This window comes from Tursiops truncatus, chromosome 5 (assembly GCF_011762595.2).
Source record: "Tursiops truncatus isolate mTurTru1 chromosome 5, mTurTru1.mat.Y, whole genome shotgun sequence".
NCBI classification, from domain to species: Eukaryota; Metazoa; Chordata; class Mammalia; order Artiodactyla; family Delphinidae; genus Tursiops; species Tursiops truncatus.
In genome coordinates this window covers 117,682,424-117,701,627 of record NC_047038.1, presented here as the reverse complement: position 1 = coordinate 117,701,627, position 19,204 = coordinate 117,682,424, and the positions used below count along the sequence as shown (strand labels likewise).

The following is a 19,204-nucleotide window of genomic DNA, read 5'->3' as shown; positions in this document are numbered from 1 at the left end:
TGCAGCATGTGGGGCTGGGCCTCTCTGGCTTCCAGAACCAATCCAGATGCCCTGTGGTCTGGTTCCTCCCAGATCCTGTTCCCCAGGACACTGAAGCATGTGTGGTGCTGCTGCTGGGGGAGCACCGTATTAGGAGTTAACTGGACCAAACTAGAAACGTGGCTCCAGCACCTGCTAGCTGTGTGATTTTGAGCCAATTCCTTCACCTCTCTGAACCTCAGTTTCCTCATCTGTGCCATATTCTCAAGTTGGACGTGAGGCTCAAAAAAGGTGAGGGGAGAGTGTGAGAATATTTGAAAATCATGGTGGGCTATGCTTCCTTGCTTCAAAACAAGCAAAGCAAAACAAAACAAGACAACTGTCATTTATTGAGAGCTTACGTGCCAGGCACTGCACTTTGCAGGCCTTATCCAATTGAATCTCGCCCCTCCCCTCACGACCCCAAACCACGAGGTCAGTACTATCATCAGCTCCATTTCCTCAGTGTTGAAATCAGAGCTCGGAAAGGTTAAAGGCTGCCGTAGAATCTGGAGGCAGGAAAGCCTGGAAGTGAGCCAGGCTTCCCATGTGTATCCCCATCCGCCATATGTGCCTCCTGACGGGACCCATGGCCCATTAAAAACAAACAGCATTCCAAGCCTCATTTTCCATGTAACATTTGTTATTTTATTGGAAAAAGCTGGTATTAACATATTTATAATTTTATTCAACAGTTGGATAGTTTGTGAGACACCAAAGAAAACAAGAATGCACCTATGAGTCACAGAGTCCAAAATGGTCAGTCCTGTCTACTCTACCACCACGTACCCGATGCCACCGAGCGATCAGTCCTCAGAGTATTGAAATAAAAACAAAAACAACGCAACAACTTCACAATGACTATGTGAACGCCCGTACATTCAAAAAGAGCAGAAAATTTAAACGGTAAGGAAGCAAAGTTTGTGACTATGTTACTGGCCCTTCTGCCATGTCTAGTTTTGCCCCTCCCCCTCAGCCTCTTTTCTCAACACACATTTTATTCATAATTTGCTTTGGACATCATTATTTTCCAGGGATCCAAAGGCATGCTTTTTCTTCTGAGATCTTTTTCTTTCTTTCCCTTTTTTTTTTTTTCCTTTCTGGTTTGGTATCCAAAGTTTAAAACAGAGTAAGGAACCAGGAACTGTATTAAGACCTCCTTCTGAATACAGATTTGCACTTTGTAGAAATGGTCCATGTTAAATCTATGATCTGACAGTAACCTCTATCTGCAAATGCAAATTTCCTCTCAGCATCTGAATCAGAAAGGGAAATGGATCACACCAAATACCCTAGTAATTGTGTAAGGCCCTCAGAGCTGGATTTTGGCTTCAACAAGATTTCTATACAATTTACCACATTTTGAACCTCTTTACAAAGGGAAAAAGAGGAATCCATCCCTGTGATTGTTAACTTTAGTTAGAATAGATATGTACATATAATACTGTCCAGGTTACCTGGATTTTACAGTGATATATAAACAAACATTCTTCATTCATGTTGATTAAAAAAAAATCAATGGACCCATTTCCTTGTGTAATTATCATATGGCTGGAAGTGAGTGCACATGCGTTCTGTGCTTTGACACACACAAAAGTAGACCATTATCTGTTGAGAAAAATCTTGGGTTGGGCCTATTTCCTGGGTTAGGTTACATCTTGTAAAAAAAAAATGTCGGATTCGGTTGGGCCTCTAAACTCCGCTTTTTGAATCAAAATGCAAGCCACGTGGTTCCGCTGCCAGTTCCAAGGGCAAAGACAAGTGGGCCTGGTGGGTGGGTGGGCCGATCTGGTCCTGACAGCGGGAGGAACTGTCCTGGAAATACCGCATTCTCTGCGGCCCGAGGGGAAGTGTCCTTTGGGACTGAGGGTCATAAAAGAAAATTTATCCTAAAATGGTCATAACATGCAATTTTCTTTTGGAGGCAGTTCAGTGCATCTGGAAAAGGAGCTGGGGTACAGATGTGGGGTGGAGAGAGGGCGGAGTTCCTCGTTACCCAACAGGTGAGGGGCACCCCGGGGGTCTTCTGCATTCTGTGTCTCGATTCTCCCCGGACCCTCGTCATTGTCCCACCTGCTCTGTCCTGCTTCACAAGATGAAGAGATGTTTCCAGAAGCTTCCAGGCTAGAATGCTGCTTTAACATAAGCCACCAACGTGGTGGGTTATAAAGGGCCTTGTGGGAGCGCCTGGATGGGATTCCTGACTCCCCCCTTGGTTGGTGCAGGCCTTGGGCCTCAGTTTTCTTGTATGCACAATGGGAATGACAAGTTATTCACCTTTAATCCCTGGCACCTGGCACAGAGCCTGGCACTCAGTGCGCAGTTGGCATTTATGGAGGAAATGAATAGGCACCCAGTTCACAGGGTCGTGATGAAGATTCAGAAAGATCATGGAGGGAGCCAGTACGAGTTCCCACGAGGTGTCAGTGACGGCTGCAGGATGACAGGAGAGCCACAGGGCGGCTGCAGGGACAGACCCATGGGCCTGGGGGGCTGGCACTATGCCCAGCACGGGGCAGATGCTCGCGAAGGGTTGTTTATATGGTGAAGAACAGGCACACACATGGGATTCCATTCCCCTTCCTCTCAAGAAACTGTAACAGACCTGGGATATTCAAAGACATTAAAATAACCTAAAAGAGCTTGCAAATTCTCAGCATGAATTCACGATCCAAAAAGCAAAACAGTGAGACCCTCGGCTCTGAAACAGTGGCAATTGCTCCATTTATCATCAAAAGAATCCCTGGCTGGCTTGTTTGAGCTTCGTTCTCTGTCCCCGGAGCCCTGATCTGGGGCCAGTGAGGCGCGCGAGAGAAACGGCTCCGGGGCTCCCGCGTCCCCAGAAAGGAACCTCTGGAGTGAAAAATTAACGCGCAGAGGTAAAAATCCTAATAAGGTGGGAACGACTGCACGCGGTTAAAGTACGGGATGAAAGAACTGAACTTCAAGGCCGACAATCACGTCGGTTTACTGTGAATCCTTTTTCCTGTTTTCAAACAATCACCAGCAAAGGCGGTCCGGCCCCGGGATGCTGGACGGACGGCCCGGCGCCTCCTGGTGGCCGCTCCGCGCGTGGCCGTGTGGCACCTAGTGCATGTCGGAGTTCACCTTGTCCTGGAAGATGTACAGGTTGTTGGTGGCCGCGATGGCGATGATGTTCTCGGCCGGGTGCCAGGCCGTGTGCAGGATCTTTTTGGTGAAGTCCAAGCTGTCCACGCTGATGTCGTCCCGCCTCCGCTTGCCGCCCACGCACACGCGCCGCGGCTTGAGCACTGCCCGGGGCTTGCTGCTCTCCCGCGACGCCTCCAGGGTCACATCCCGCTTGGTGTTCCGGTCAAACATGCGGAAGAAGTTGTTGTAGGCCCCGGTCATGATGACGCTGGTGGGAGACGGAGCGGCGTCAGGCGGGGCAACAGAAGTGAGAAGCCCGCCCCTCCTCCCGGGGCTGCAGGACCATCGCCCGGGAAGCAGACGGGGGACACGCCTGCCTCTTCCCACCTTCTCTTAGGGTCTCTTGTCCTCCGTCACATCTTGGCTGCCTCAGCACACAGACTTAGGGCTAGGAACTGAGACCGTTTAATGCTCTGCCCCAAACATTATAAAAACATTCCCTTGTACTTTGTTTGCCCTTTAGTCCAAAAGAGAGAGCCCTAGGCTTTCAGTAAGACCAACAACAGCAGAAGACGAGCAAAGTGGAATAAACACAGGAGACACTGGGCTACAAACTCTGCGCTGACAAAAGGCAGGCCCCTGAATCAGCCAGATGTGGCCTCCTGGCGGGGACCCAGGACCCTCCTGTTGGCTGAATAGTTGAGTGACTAAATGATCACTGTCTGCACACCATCAATGTGCAGGTGTTCACAGACCTCCCCCGTTCTCCTAAAGAGCATTCTATATTTGTCTATCCACTCCCCACCTCTTCTCCCTACCTCTCCTAAGGAGAAGGGATTCCTGTTGGACCAGAGGAAGGATGTTAATCTACACAGTAAGAGATGGGAGAGAAAAGAATACCACCTACATGGGCCTGGGCCTGGAGAAAGGGGTTGGGTTTTGGAGCAGCTGGGGGCAGGGCATACAAAGTAACTGGGGAGGTGGGAGTGAATTCCAGAAAACAATACTGAGGGTAAGGAAGTGGTCCCCTTCAATGATCTTCAGGAGAGATGCGGACAGATTGGAATCCCTCCTCCCGTTAGGAGATGAACTGTGCTTCCTGACGGTGTCATTGCTCCAAGATGAGCCACGAGGACCCCTCTGTTTACAAGGGTTATGCACATGAGCCATGTCTTCAGTATCACCCAAGTCACAGGAGTAATCCCGTGCACTGGGCTGTGCAGGGTCAGATGCTCAGGCTCCCCGAATGATGCTGAGTCCCAGGCTGAAAGTGACGTATATCCTTGTAACATATTTCCTTCTTGTGGGAGAACCTGGGCTGACACCAGGAGAGTGTGGTACCTGAGGCCCCAGCCTGTAGCATCTTCATGGGAGACCCAGGGAAGCCCACCTCCCCGGGGCCCACATGAGAATGGACAAGTTGTCATTACAAGTCACCTGTCACCTCGCCTGTGGACCATGTCTTAATGTCGGTCCTTTCTAGATGCTGATGGCCTGGGTGTGGGTTGGGGAGGCCCCTCTGCTGCCTGGTTCCTGAAACTGCTCAAGGAGAGGGGTCTCCCCAGCAGAGGGAAGAGGGTAGAGTGGCATCCGTCTCCTAATGTGATTGATACAGCACTTTGTTTCCTTTCTCACTGATAAGTCTGCCCCTCTGACCTCTGATCCTTCACAGAAAGGACTTTTCACTTGGCTTGGGGCCTGGCAAGTCTGGGCCAGGAACCCCGTTTAGGTTCCGGCCCACAAGCAGCTGCCTGCCCAGGCTGTGCGGTTCCTGGAGATGGCCGTGTGCCCGTGAGGCCAGCCTCCCACCAGAGCCACAATCTGCACGTTAGTGCTTGGTGCCACCTTCCCTCGACACCCAAACTGCTCTCCCTGACCTTGTGTTCAGAGATGGATGGGTAGGTATTTGGGGGCAATGAGGATGGAAAGCCCCTTCTATAAAGTGGCTTTTCTGCAGATGTTCTAGGGGCTGCCAGGCGGAAGGGGGTGAGGCCCACCCGGGCCCCAGCAGGGGGCAGAGGGCACGTGCCAACTGGGTGGTAGGAGAGGCGCTCCATAGAAAGACTGTTCGCAAATGTTCTGGAAGGTTCTAAGGGAACACAGGGAAAGTGCTGTGCCCTGGGACTGGTACATTTGGAGATTTTGAAACTACCCCGAGGCCTGAGAGGGAAGGGGAGGGAGGAGTCACAGGAAAGAGAGAGAGAAAGAGACAGAGCCAGAGAGGTCTGTGTGAAGGGGGCTGTCCTCTGAAGGGAGCTGTGCCCAAAGGGACACACTCAGCCAAGACGACAGGAAACAAGGGGGAATAAACGCTCCGGCCTCTCTCTCCACCCTCAGTCTCCTTCTAGGGTCCTCAGTGGTTAAACCCGGCCAGAAGCCAGCAGGCACGGAGGCCTGTGGATGCAGCCCATGGGGTCGGCCTCCAGGTATAGTCTCTGTGGAGGAGGGTGGAGATGGGAGCTGGAGGGGCAAGTGGGGACCCCTCCGGGCTCACCTCGCAGCGCTAATCACCGCAGCGCCTGCCTGTGCCTCTACCTCTCCGGCAGAGGCGGGGCGGTGGGGGTGGGGAGGCTCCCGGCGCAGGTGTGTCTTGTCTGAGTCCCCAGGGCCTGGCTTGGCCACCTATGTGGGAAGTGGTCCTTGAAAGAAAGACAACCCCTGGCAGCAGCGGACAGGAACAGACCAAGCAGAGCCGCCCAGCCCCCATGCCCCGGGGACGACGAAAACTCAGTAAATGCTTCGTAAACCAAATGCACCGAAGGGCCAGAAGCTTCTCTCATTCACTGCCAGACCTGCAGGTTCAGAAGGTACCTGCCCCCAGTAGGGGCTCACTAAGTATCTGACGAACGAATGAATGAATGAATGAACGAGTGAATGGATCACTGAATGCCAGGGCAGGGTCACACACAGTCACAGCCACCCTCGGAAGACTTAGGAAGGCACGAAACAAGCTGCGCGGCCACCCCCCTGCACAGGGACAGGGGACAGGCCAGGGGTGAGTGGAGGGGGCTTCTCGGGCGCTATCTGGGGAGGGGTGGCACGTGGCAGTCAAAGGGTTCTGCCTTTTAAGAGGTTTGTGTAATCCCCGGAGGTGAAGGGCGGGTGGTGGAGAACTCTAACGCGCTCTCTGGCTCTAGTCTCTTCTGTTCTGAAACCTTAACTGCTGTGAACAGACCCGAGTGCTGCAGATGAAATGACATGCTGCGGAGGTGCTGGGTGGGCGTGAGGCGCCCCCCAGCGCTGCTGGCGGGGGGTAGGGGGGTGGGGGACAGTGCCCTCTGCTCCCTCCTTCCCAAAGAAGCCCCCTTCTCTCCTCAGAGGTCAGCTCATGCCAGGGAAGGCTGGGTTGGCTCTGATGTCGCCTAAGTTATGGCCCGTGAGACTTCATGACAGTGCCACCACCCATGCGTCACTGGAGCCCAAGCCCAGGTCTCTCGGGGCTGCCCTGGGGCTGCTGTGTGTGCCAGCGGCTTCTCCTCAGGGTCCAGGCGTGATGACCCTTGCCCGGGTCATCACCGGAGTGCAGCGGCTCAGCCAGCCAAGGGTCGCCCTTGTTTGGGCCAGAAGACAGGGAGGAGGGCGGGGTGAGGTTGGGCCTCTGAGAGGCTGGGGGTGGGGTCAGAGGGGCCATCCTGCCAGCCAGCACCCAAGTGTCCCAAGGCCAGGGGATGGGCGGGGGGGGGGAGCAGGGGGTGCTGCAGGGACAGGGCTCGTTACATTGACCTTGGCCTTCCCACACAGCCCAGGAGGTGACACCGGGGAACCACTCCCCGGGTCTGCACTCTCCGCTGCCCTTCTTCCCGCCTCTCAGACACAGCAGGGCTGGAGGGGCGAGAGGAGGGCAGGTGAGCAGGTGGCAGCGACCAAGGGCCGCTGTGGGTGCAGGGAAGCCGCGCCCGAGTCTTTGTGTTCAGGAGAGGCAGTGGGGCTGCGAGCACGGGCATGCAGGGCCAGACAGTGGCCTGGAGCCCCTTCTGCAAGGTGAGCGAGGAGGACCCCGAGGCAGGGCGCGGGAGGGTGCACTGGGCTAGCTGCCAGCGTGCGTGTGCGTGCGTGCGTGTGTCTGTGTGTGTGTATGCGTGTGCACGCCCTGCCGAGGGACTCCTCAGGCCTCGGGGGTCGGGGATGACCAGTGGGGATGAACTCTGACCTCCCGACTCGGGGCAGCAAGCCCACCAGGCCTGTCTGGGTCAGCAGACAAGAGGGGGGCCTGCCTGGGACCCCGCCAGACGCCCCCTGTCCCTCCCACAGCTGGCGTGCACTGGTGTCAGGCTCTGCATCAGGCCGGGTCGCGGGGCGGGCCCCCGGCACTGGGGCCCAGGCATAGGAGGTCAGTGCCGATGGAGGCAGGAGGGCCAAACTTCATGATGAGGGGACTCCTGCTTTTGGTCCTTCCTGATCGCCCGCTCTGCCTGGCCCTGGGACACTGGGTGACACTGGGATGACACTGCTAAGCCAGCAGCAAGAGAAGGTGGATTCTCTCCTTCTTCCACCCCTCCCTCATCTCCCCTCTCCCTGCGATGTCCCTCACCCCCACCCTATGAGGTGGTCCTCCCAGAGCCTGCAAAGGAGGAGGGTGGCCTGCAGGGGCACAGACCCACCTAGAAGCTCTTAAAACCCATACCAGCCCCGCCCGGGGTGGGCTCAGCAGCCTGGGGGTAGGTGCAGCACGTTGGATGGGGGAATCAGAGAGTCCCAAGGGCCAAGGCCTCCCTTCCCTGGGCCCAGAAGGCAAAGGCAAAGGCACACTCCACAAGCACATGCAGTGCGGACAGTGCTTGGGTCGGGTCAGCCACCTGGGTCCAGATCCCAGCCCTGCCCCTGACATGCTTCCTACCTCCCCGTGCAGTTTTCCCATCTATAAAATGGGGTGAGGGACCCCAGCCCCTGGTGAGAATGGACTAGATAACAAGGTAAAACACTTAGAACAGTGCTGAGCTCAGTAAATCCCACCTCTTGTTATGTATTAAATGCCAACAGGTATTTCTGAATTCTAACCATACGTGTGGCCTGAAGCCCCACCCACCTGTCTGACTGGGAGCCCAAGACTAGGGAAGCAGAAGGAGAGAGTAGGTGACGGATTCCCAGAGAAGGAATCTGCGTGCCAAGGGGCCCGACCAGGGGGGCCTCGCCCCCTCCCTCCCTGCTGGCAGGGGCGAGAGAAGAGAGAAGGCAGCCCTCCCGCCACCCATTTCTCTAGGGAACAGTTCACAGAACCCAGTGGGTGCTTTCACACAACACCCATCCTTCTCCTGAGCCATCAGGGGAAGGGAGAGTGAGATCATTAAAGTTATTTGTAACCCACACAGCTGCTAATCCTCCTTCCATTTGGCTGCGGGATCCAGCTGACACCTCTGGGGGAGGGGAGGGAGCCCCACCACACCTGCAGGGAGGGGTCTCTCTCACCTCGGAACACCAGGTCCCAGCACCCTGCAAACCACACTGGGACAGAATGGCCCATTGCTCCCATTCTTAGGTGTTCTCTAATATTCTAGAAGGTTCTTTTAACAGGTCCTGGCTGCCCTTGTCCCCAGGCTCTCTTCTTTCCACTGGGGAAAGGCTCCTGCCCCATCTCTGTGGTTCTGGAGAGTGTGACAATCATGGTGCTCTACTGCCCCCTGCTGGCCAACTGTGGCATGCACTAAATCATGTCCATGCTGATTGGCTCAAAAGTGAGCATGTGACCCAAACAAAGCCAATCAGATCCTTCCACGAGAATTTTCCATATACCTAGAAGGGTGATTGTGGGCTGGGAGGACAATGGAAGGGGGACTATTTGGGGTCACCATCCCGAATAGCAAGGGAGAGCCATCTGTAGTAGGAGAGGATGAGGCTAGTGTTTAGGAAGAAGCAGGGAGGCTCAGAGATGGGAGTGGACAGAGAGGAGATGGCCCCAAAGGTACAGCATGAGCCCTGGGGTAGCCTTGCTGGAACCTCTCAGAACAAGCTTAGGCTTATCTGATTCCTGCAACTGGAAGATACTTGGTTGACACAAATACCTTCTTCCCAGGCAGAACAGATCAAGGGGAGCTTCCTAGAAGAGGTGGCATTTGAGGTGGGTCTCGGTGGCTCTGCAGGGTTCTTTCAGACAAGACAAACAACAGACCGGTGTGTGCAAATCATCGGACCATCCGCTGCCAATATGGAGCCATGGCCTTGCCAGGAGTTTCACATACAGCGTCTTATCCTCAAAGCAGCCCTTGAAAGTCCTGATTTCTTAGAACTACTTTCCAGGTGAGCAGACTCAGAGAAGTCAGGTGGCTTATTGAAGCATGCAGTTGGGGAGTGGTGGAGCACGGTCTGGAAATCGAGGGTGTCTGACCCTAAAACCGCTGCCCTTTCCTCGCCCCCAGGCTGCCCATCTAAGTCTTGCTAGAGTTGGGTAAGGGGCACTGTGAGGGTTATCAGATGTCCACCCGCTCTGTCCTGCTACCTATACGACTGGCATGCTGGAAGCTTCCCATTAACATGAGAAGGACAGAAAACGCTGAGCTGAGGGATTCAGAAGGTTTGTTTTGGTTTTCAAGGGTGGGGACCCTGGAGGGCAGCACTTGATTCTCCCCTTTGCCTCTGAGCTCCTGGAAGGCTGGGACCAAGCTTTATTTACCTTGGGATCCTCCTTTATGGGGCTTGCTGGGCTCACGGGATGCTTGTGTTGAAGTGGAAGGAGGTGGCATACCCCTATGCCTTCCAGAAGGTCAACAACCACTGACTGGACACACCTGAGGCCCCAAGTGAGGGGCTCAGGATGGGCTGAGCTACAGTCCCACTCCCAGGGACACCTCAACCAGTGGGGAAGGCAAACAGAGGCAAGATGAAAACATGTAATAAATGCAAAGACACAGAAGGAAAACCCAGGAGGCTGGGGGTGTCAAGATGCAGAGGACCCTGAGGGCTTCCTGGAGGAGGTGGCCTTGAGTTGAGTCAGTAAAGTGAGGTGACAGCAGGAGTGAGCCAGGTGCAGTGTGGTCAGGGTTCCAGGGGGTGGGAGTAGAGCGGGTTGTGAAGGAAGGTGCAGGGACTACCAGGGCTGGGGTGGCTGGCATGTAAAGTGCATGGCAGTGAGAGACAGGACAGCAGCTCCAGGCTGGGCACCCGAAAGCCAGGAAGAGAAGGCGGCTCCAGTCTCTGGAAGCCCAGCATGCCCGTTCATGGACGCCCCCTGGTGGTAATGTGAAGGAAAGGCGGGCAGTGGTCACAACCACTGGGAGCCCAACACATAAAGACAGAAAGACAGGCAGACAGACAGACACACACACACGCGGTAGTACTGGAATCCCCTTTTTGCTGTCTTCTCAGATTCTAATAGACTCCCCAGCCCCAGACCTACTGCCGGTAATCCCTGGGGAACCCCCAGTGTGTCAGCCTGGGGGCAGGCCCCTGGAGGGAGTGCCGTGGGTCCCCTCTGACGCCGCTGCATCAGCCCAGTCTCAGGCCAGGGCCTCCACCTGGCTTTCTAAGTGTCCTTCAGCGGACCCCCTGTGCCCACCATACTGGTCCCTCTGAGAGCACTGTCCACTTGGAGACTCCTGAGCCCCAGGATGCTGGCAGAAGCTCTAGGGGATCCTCCACTCCTGGACACAGCAGCTCGACCCCCCTTGGGTCCCCACCCATCTTCCCTGGCGGTCGCGGTGGGTCTGTGCTCACAGCCACACAGGGTGGTAGCACAGAAGCTCTCACACGACCATGGCAGTGCCAGCCACACTCAGAACTCGGGGACAGCCCAGCCTGCTCCTGGCCGGACACGCAGGACTGACGGGGTCCACGTGGACGGACGCGCCCCGGGATGGCACCTGAGTCGAAGGCTGCCGGCTCTCACTCCGCGCCTTCTCCCTCGCCAAACCCGCTCCACTTGTGAAGTGTGACGGGCGACAGGCCGATATCCTGGCCAGAGTGCTTTTCAGCCCTGCAAGGTCTGGTCACCTGGGTCCCTGCCCTGGGCCTTCCCTGTCCACACTCGCCCTGGGCTGAGCCAGGTGATGGGGAAGCAGGAACTCAGGTCAGGCTCAGAGCCATTTCCCAGGTGGGTGGGGCTGTGCGAGGCGGCTGCACCTGTGGAAGCCCCCAGCCGCAAAAGGTGCAGCAGCTCTGCCATGCTCCCCGGAGCCCAGTGGGCCTGAAGCTACAACCATGATGGCCGGAGGAGGGTGGAGGCGGGTGTAGACCGGTGGCTAAAGCCCTCCCCGCCTCGGGGCTCCAGCACCTGAACAGCCCTCAGTCCTGACAACCTGGGGAAGGGGCTGCACGGTGAGGGACCCGGAATTGACTAAAGATGTTTCCACTACCACTCAGGAGAACAGGGCTCCACGTGGATGTTAGGTATAGTTTCAGAACATGAAGTTTCCTTTCTGCCCTTGAATCTGAGAGCTGAGAGCTCGAACCTGCTACAAGAAAGACTGGGCCTCCTTGGAACACCTTGATTCCTCAGGCTTGATAACAGTTAGTCCCCCTGACACATCCCGCCCAGGTCACCAGCCGGCCCTGCAGAGTGGAAGGTCCCTAGTTAGGTGGCTGGGGTCCAAGGTCTGAGGTTACCTGTCGCTCCCATTCCAGGCGCATTCGAACTTGTCAAAAATGCAGTCGTTCTCATACAGGGAACAGAGCTTGCTCCGAAGGTAATCGTGGACCTGGTGAGAGAAGGGGACGGGGTGAGCCGAGGGGGGCACCCCGACAGTCCTGGCCCCCCTCCACGAGGAGGGTCTCACTGAGCAGGCCTGTGCCCTCTGGGGTCTGGATGGCATTCCCAGCTCAGCCCTGCTCATCGGGAAGGGTCCATAGCCTGGCACACGGCCGACCCCTGAGCTGTGGCCAGAGAGGGGACCAAATCCTGGCTTTGCTCCTCCCTGGCTGTGTGACCCTGGACAGTGACCTCACCCTCTCTGAGCCTTGGTTTATTCATCCTTAAAGTGATAAGAGCACTCACCTCATGGGCTGTTCCAGGATCAAATGTAAGTGACTATTTGGTACAGGGTCATGTCCTCTGAGGACAAGTGGTCACTGTGAGCACATTGGTGACCATCATGGAGAAAAGGGGAAGGAGAATTCACACAGGCCTCTCAAGCGTGATCTCGGCAGACGCCACCTGTCCTGTTTCATAGATGAGGCACTGAAGCTCAGAGGTTAAGTAACTGGCCCAAAGTCACACAGCGTACAAGTGGAAGGCCAGGATCCTCTCCCAGGGTTACCAGACACCACAGGAGAGAGGCTGATGCCCCATGACCTGCGTCCATCTGGCTGTAGCCCCATCCCACAAGCTCTGTAACCACGGGGCCTCCTGGGTGCCAGCTCTCTTCGGGGACATGGCCCTGCCCTCTGGGTGGCGGAAGGGGCAGGTAAATGGGTAACATGAAGCCTGAACTCCTGGCTCTGCCCCTTTGTGACCCAGGGGAGTCACTTAGCTGCTATGAGCCTCAGGTTTCCCGTCTGAAAAGCGGGTCATGAGATTCCCCCTGCCGGAGAAGCGCATGAGGGTTCAGGGCAACGACCATGGGGCAAGGCACCAGGGAGGTGTTTGCGACCCCGATTAACTATGGAGGGATGGAGAGAAAGAAGTGTCCAACTCGTGCTGGGCAGTGACATTGGCCACAAACCAAGGGTCAAGTGCAGGGAGGGGTGTGGAAGAAAAAGGGGTTTTTTGTCCTTTTCCGTCGGGGAACCTCTTATTCATCTTTAAAAAGCCATCTTTGAGTAGGTCTCCTCCTCTGGCAGCCTCCCTGGATTCCCCCAGGCTGAACTTCTCTCTCTGAGTCCTCAGAGCATCAAGTACACCTGAGGCTCCTGCCCTGATTTAGCGTGTGTTTATATTGACCCCGCAGCCTGGAAGGTTCTTAACACAGGACTTCCTCAGGCCTCGGAGGGCATGCCCCTCCCCAGAGAGGGCTCCCTGCCCGCCCTGCCCGCGAAGCTTGCTCCACTGCCCTTCTCTTCCCACTCAACCTGCACTCCTGCTTTATTTTTATTTTTGGGCCCTGCCTCACAGCTTATGGGATCTTAGTTCCCCAGTGAGGGATTGAACTCGGGCCCTCGGCAGTGAAAGTGCTGAGTCCTAACCACTGGACTACCAGGGAATTCCCCGCACTACTGTTTTAAATTCTGTCCATACGCTGACATCACCCAGATGTTTCTCTCCAGCCAGAACCTCTCTCCCCAAAGCCCACACTGGACCATCCAGACCCCTCGAGGCTGGTGAACCCTGGTCCCTCTACCGTCCCCCATCCTTTCTGGACAAAGGTACAAAGGCCACAGGTGACAGCATGCTTCCACACACGTCTTGTCTCTCATACCCACACTCAGCCTGTCCAGGATCCAAAGCAATCCGGAGCCCAGTCCCTTCTCACCACATCTGTCCTACGTTGCCACCCTGCTCCAAGCACCACCACCCAGCTTATTGCAAACGACTTCTGGCTACTCTCCCTTTGTCTGCCTACACCCCAATCCCCAGCCCTGGTTTATCTTACAGGCAGCAGAGGGATCCCTTTGAAACCAAGCTGAATCACGTCATGCCTCTGCTCAAAACCCTCCGGTGCACACAAGTCCCCCCGGTCACCTCTCTGACCTCAGGCTCTTCTTCTCTCCCATATGTTCACTCTGCTCCAGCTGGCTCCTCACCATTTCTTTTTTTTGGCCATGCCGTGCGGCATGTGGGATCTTAGTTCCCTGACCAGGGATTGAACCAGCGCCACCTGCATTGGAAGCGCAGTCTTAACCACTGGACCTCCAGGGAAGTCTCTCCTCACCATTTCTTGAGCGCACTAACCATGTTCCTGCCTCAGGACCTTTGCACTTGCTCTTCCCTCCTCTGGGAACACCCTCCCTGTAGAGGGCTCATGCCCTTACTTCCCCTAGGCTTCAGCATCCCTATTTTCTCTGCCTCAGCCCCTGGTTTGTCACTCTTTTGGAAGCTTGTGATTATTTCACCTATTTGCTAGGTTTCTGGTCGTCTTCCCTGCTGAAACGGATGCCCCTCTAGGCAGGACTTACTTGTCTTGTTCCCTAACAATTTCCCAGTGGGGTGCACAGGGCCTGGCACATCACAGGACCTCAATGCATTTTTTAAAAGTAAATGAGTGGGGTTAGAGGCAACTGGAGATGGTGGGGCTGGGCTCCCCAGGTGGGCCACCTGTCTGAAGAAATAGCAGGGCCCTCCCCCAGCTGTTTCCCTTTCTCCACTCTGCTTCCTCAAAAGCCCTCAGCGGCTCTCACGTGGTGTGTGTCTGTGGCTAGAGGTCTCCTAGCCCATGGCCACAGCAGGCTCAGGTTCACTGTGTTCCTGTCATCTGGGACCCTTGAGGGTGAGGCCACGGCTCCTCCCTTCTTCTGAGCCCAGGGTCTAGTGGGGCACAAAGCACCAGCCCAGTATGTGTACGACTAAGATGAATAGGGATAAACGGTGCCTGAGGTCATTTCTGGACACAGATTGTTAAGATGCTCGTGTTCACCCCTCCAGGTTGGCACGTTTGTGTGTGCTCCTTGCACTCGACGCAGCCTCACTGATGCACCCGTCCAAACACACGTGCTGTTCTCTCCTGCATACTGAGTGCCTCCTGCCCTCTGGTGGCAGGGTGAGGAAGGGTGTTGACTATGGAGTAAGAAAGACCAATCTAAGGTCGGCTGCTTGCTACTCTACCACCACAGATATGCCATTTAACTCAATTTTCTCCAAATAAAATGGGATAGAGAGAACACTGTCCCCACCGCCCAGGACAGCTGGGAGGCTTAGAAGAGGAAAAGTGTGCCAAGGTCTTAGGTCAATGAGGCACATGCTAAGGCTCACTCAACACCCATCCCTACCCTTTTCTCCCTGTCTTCTTCAACCACAGAGGCTGTAAACCTACTAATTTTTCCAGCCTAGTCATGGGCCTGTTCTAGCCAATGAGTTTTAAGAGGTCTTCTCAGGAGTGTTCTGGGAAAATTTTTGTGTTCATAATAAAACATACCACAGATCCAACCAGCACAGCCTTTCACACTTCCTCCTTTCCTGAATGGATGGTCAACATAGTTCCTGGAGTTGTGGCAGCCGTTTTGCCACCATGAGGTATCAAACATGAAGGTAGAAAACCAACACTCAAACAATAGTGAACTAAATCACAGAAGTGGCTACTGGGACACTGGGCAGGTCACAAAGCCACAAAGTATTCTAGGATACTCCAGGCTTCCTGTGAAGGGAGAAAAGCCCCTATCTATTCAGTACTGCAAGTCAGCCAAACACAATTCCGTTTTACACAATTTCTAGCATCTAACAGCTAAAAAATGTTAGTTATGTTGGTTTTACGTAAAGATTACTATTTTAGAATCAATAGGTCAGCTGGGCCAGAAGCCAAGCACCCAGCTTTGGACCTGGTCCTCCAGAGCAGTGATTCTCCCACTTTATTGGGTCCTCACGTGCTTTGGGAATCTGAAGGCTCTGGACCCTCTCCCCACAAAATGCTCACATTGAACACTGCACCTAGCTTCAGGGTCTGGGGGCTTTTGCTGACACCAGGGACACGAAAGGCTGAGGGGCCTCAGAGGGCTGGACACAGTCATGTCCCTGGGCAGGCTCTGGGAAGGGCATGCTCTGGGAAGGTGCCGGAACAGTCAGTCCCACAGGCCTGAGCAGGGGTTAAGTCATTCCCGCCCCAGTCTCTGACCCCTCCCATTCCCAAGGGTAGAGGAGGGGCTGACCCCTTCCTGGGAAGTGCAGTGGGAGCTGGAGGCCTGCAGTAAACACAAGTGGCTAACAAAGGGGCCCTTTCACGAATCCGTCATCCCGAGGAAGCTGAGGGACGGGGCAAGGGCACCGGAGCCGCCCCCAGACGTCCCTGTGGGTGTGGAGATGCCAGAAGCACACGTGTCCCAGGTCAGGCTCTGAGTACCCCGTCTTCCCCTCTGAGCTCTGTGCCCCTTCCCAGTGGGGGCCCTCCGCCTCCCAGGACACAGCCCTCCCCCAGTCCTTGGCAGGGAAGGAAGACAGGGAAGGGCGCTGTGCAGCTCCCATTTGGGCCCCGAAGCTGTCACTGCCCAACTGTAAGGCAGCTCCCCATAGCCTAAGCTCTCAGTATCCCAGGTTCCCTTCCTGTCAAGTGGGGCTGATGTCACCCCATTCACAGGGCCAGTAAGGAATAGAGGAGAAAAATATATGTGGCACTCTGTGTGCACCCAATACTTGGTGACACTATGAGGGTTTGGCTGGGTTTTCTGCACGGGGTGGGGGTACTGTTTTCCCACTCACATCTGCACAACCAAATCCTACTCATCCTACAAGGTCCAGCACAAATGTCACCTCCTTCAAGAAGCCTCCCAGACTGCCCCAGCTAAAGACATAACTGGCGCAGCCTTAAAACAGTCCCATATTTCCGCCAAATTTTAACATCACATGAATTTTGTTTTCTATTCCCTAATATATATGGATGAATCATAAGAGAAAAATAATAAACGACTTTCCAGGAAGGTGTCCCATGCTTCATCCTGTATGCCTGGCTGTAAAAGCCTGCACTGAGGATTTAGAAATGTACCACGCTCCCATTTCACCACTGTATCACTAGCTAAGGATGCTCCCTGGGAGAGGGCAATGCTTAGCCTGCGTTAATGGTAGGACTGCAGACGCCGGCTCCAGGGGAGGGAAGCCATCGTCTGCACCCTCAAACTGAGCCTGGCCTGATGCTCATCTTTGTCCCCTGGACCTTGGACTGCAGACCTAGTCACAGCCCTGCCTCGGGGCAGGAGCCAGCAAGCACATGACACACAGCTTCCCGTGAGGCGGGGCTGAGCAAGTTCTCCTGTCCCTGGCTGAGCTATGTGGGATGAGCTGTCTGATTTCTCAAGCCTCAGTGTCTCCACCTGCAAAATGGGCTCATGAAAGCCACCCTATAGCTGGGAAAGCCCCTCAGTGTGAATTCTCAGCACAGGGAAGGCGGCAGCGGGTCTCCCACCCGCAGAGGGGCTGCGAGGTTTTCCAGGCATCAGTGCCCACCTGGTAGGTCTCTATGGGCCGCGCCTCCATGTTCAGGTCCCAGACCTTGACTGTGAGGTAATCGCGGGTGAGCATGTACCGGCCGCTGTGGCTGAACTTCACGTCCGACACAGAGGAAATAATTTCTGAGAAGAAGGAGCGGTTACTGGGGTCCTCGGGCTCTTCAAATACTGCGGAGACAAAAACAACCACCGTCACTGGGCCGCTCCCACCCATGGGGTCCAAACAACAGACGACTCCATTTCCAATCTGGGCTCATGCGGTAGGTCATTTATTCATTCATCAAACTTATAACTAAATACAGGTCAGGCCCAGGCCCAGATGGATCCTCCAAAGAGGGAAGAACCAGCTCTTGGAACAGTGTTTATTGAGCATTTACTCTAAGCCAGATTCTGTGCTGAGCCTTTCCCGTGTGTTACCTTATCTAACTCCACAATAAAAATATCATGTCGGTACCACTAATATTCCCATTTCATAGCCAAGAAAACTGAGGCATGGATGGCCTCAGAGCTGGAAAAAGTGGTGGAGGAGGGATTTGAACCCAGAGCTGAACTCAATGTGCTGCTCTCTGCTGCCTCCTGCTGGTGATGCCAAATGCCAGGACTGTGAGGTGTCCGGGCATCCTCGAAGGTGCTGGACCACGTCCTGGACTAGGTTGGGCACCGCCTGTGGTTCTAACTGGCTCTGGGGCCTCTGTTCATGGTGCACTGGGCACACATGGCCGAGCCCCACTCATAGGTATGTTGTGTTTGTCTGCCATGCGGGTTGTAGCAAAATCAAACTTCGCCACCACAGATGCAGCCTGAGTCCCGTTTGCTGCCTGCCACCCACCTCCTATTATTTTAGACCAGCTGCTCCATACAGGAAGTTGCTTACCTGACCCCTGAAGGCAATAGCTTGCTGCCTTTACCAGAGATCCCACAGTGGGCAGTGAGCGGCTCCCCCAGCAGCATCCCTTCCCTGCTGTCCCCCATAGCCAGGACTTCCTGACACAAGGAGGTCCCCATGCAGCAGGACAAGCTCTTCTAAGTTCCATGTCTGTTGCTGGCTGTCCCAGTAGTTTGCCCACCTCACTGGACAATCAGATCCTACAGTGGCCCTGGTGCTGCAGCAGGATGGAAATTAGGGTCCCTGCTGACTATTTAGGACCTGGGCCATGGATGGGCCTGGGGGTCAGGGAAGAGGATGGGTGGTGGGTTGGCAGCCATCTACAGCCAGTCTGGAAGGACTTTTAAACATCTGATAACCTGTCCAGCTGTCCCCATGGGCACCGGCTGAGTGGCTGCCCTGCCTGCTTGTCTCGAGGCTCCAGGCTTAAAACAGGGAAGCAGAGAGCTGATCACATGTCCCCAGAGGCTCACAGGAGTGCCCTTCCTGCTGGCCCCTCTTATGTGGGAAAGTCCCATATCCCACTTCCCAGGTCTGTCCCAGCCCCTTACCCCCAATCTGGGAACCCGTTCTTCTTCTTGTCTAAGGTAGACACTGCTCCTGCCTTTCCCAGAGATACAACTCCTGCCCAGCTCCCCTCTTCAGGGTGGCTGGAAACATTTCATGCCGATCGGATGCTCTCATGTGGTCATGCCTACATGCATTCACTCATCCTCTCAGTTAACCAGTCCATACTGAGCGCCCACCATAGCCAGGCACTGTTTGAGGCCCTGGAATGCTTCAGTGAGCAACACCCCCATTCTCCTGGAGCCCACAATCTCCTCCCAGAGTCAGACAGTAAAACTCAGTGACATGCAATACCATTGGGCCATGGTGGAAGAAAGATAAAGTAAGTGAGGAGACAGAGAGACATGGGGGCTGGTGATTTGGATAGACAGGGCCTCTATGGGAGAGCACATCTGAGCAGAGACGTGAATGAAGTGAGATACCAGGGAGTAGAACTCCAGGCAGAAGTCATAGCATATGCCAAGGCCCTGAGACAGGGATGAGCTGAAGGCCACGTAGGCTAAGAAAGGCGAGAGCGAGGGGCTGTAAGCCATGGGAAGGGCGTCATCCTGCAGGCAATAGGGAGCCACAGAAGGGCTCGGAGAGAGGAAGGGCATGGCAAGATTTGGTTTTCTCCAGGATTCCCCTCCCTGCAGTGGGGAGGAGACCTCCTTGTGGGTCACCTTTCGC

The 19,204-nt window shown here is 55.1% G+C and overlaps 1 protein-coding gene and 1 long non-coding RNA gene across 2 annotated transcripts in view; one reads left to right on the top strand and one right to left on the bottom strand.

Annotated features, from left to right (window-relative positions):
* Window positions 1-643: 643 nt before the first annotated feature.
* Window positions 644-19,204, bottom strand: part of PPP2R2C (protein phosphatase 2 regulatory subunit Bgamma) — a 138,916-nt gene continuing 120,355 nt past the window's right edge. The window contains exons 7-9 of the mRNA XM_033857356.2: window positions 17,081-17,250; window positions 11,665-11,756; window positions 644-3,397 (exon numbers count right to left, since the gene is read on the bottom strand). Coding sequence (XP_033713247.1) covers window positions 3,106-3,397; window positions 11,665-11,756; window positions 17,081-17,250 — 554 coding nt within the window. The 3' untranslated portion in view covers window positions 644-3,105. The remainder of the gene's footprint in view (window positions 3,398-11,664; window positions 11,757-17,080; window positions 17,251-19,204) is intronic.
* On the top strand, window positions 3,528-7,870 carry LOC141278822 (uncharacterized). Its single transcript, XR_012332165.1, has 3 exons — window positions 3,528-5,027; window positions 5,467-5,936; window positions 7,381-7,870. It is a non-coding gene; the product is annotated as an uncharacterized lncRNA (long non-coding RNA).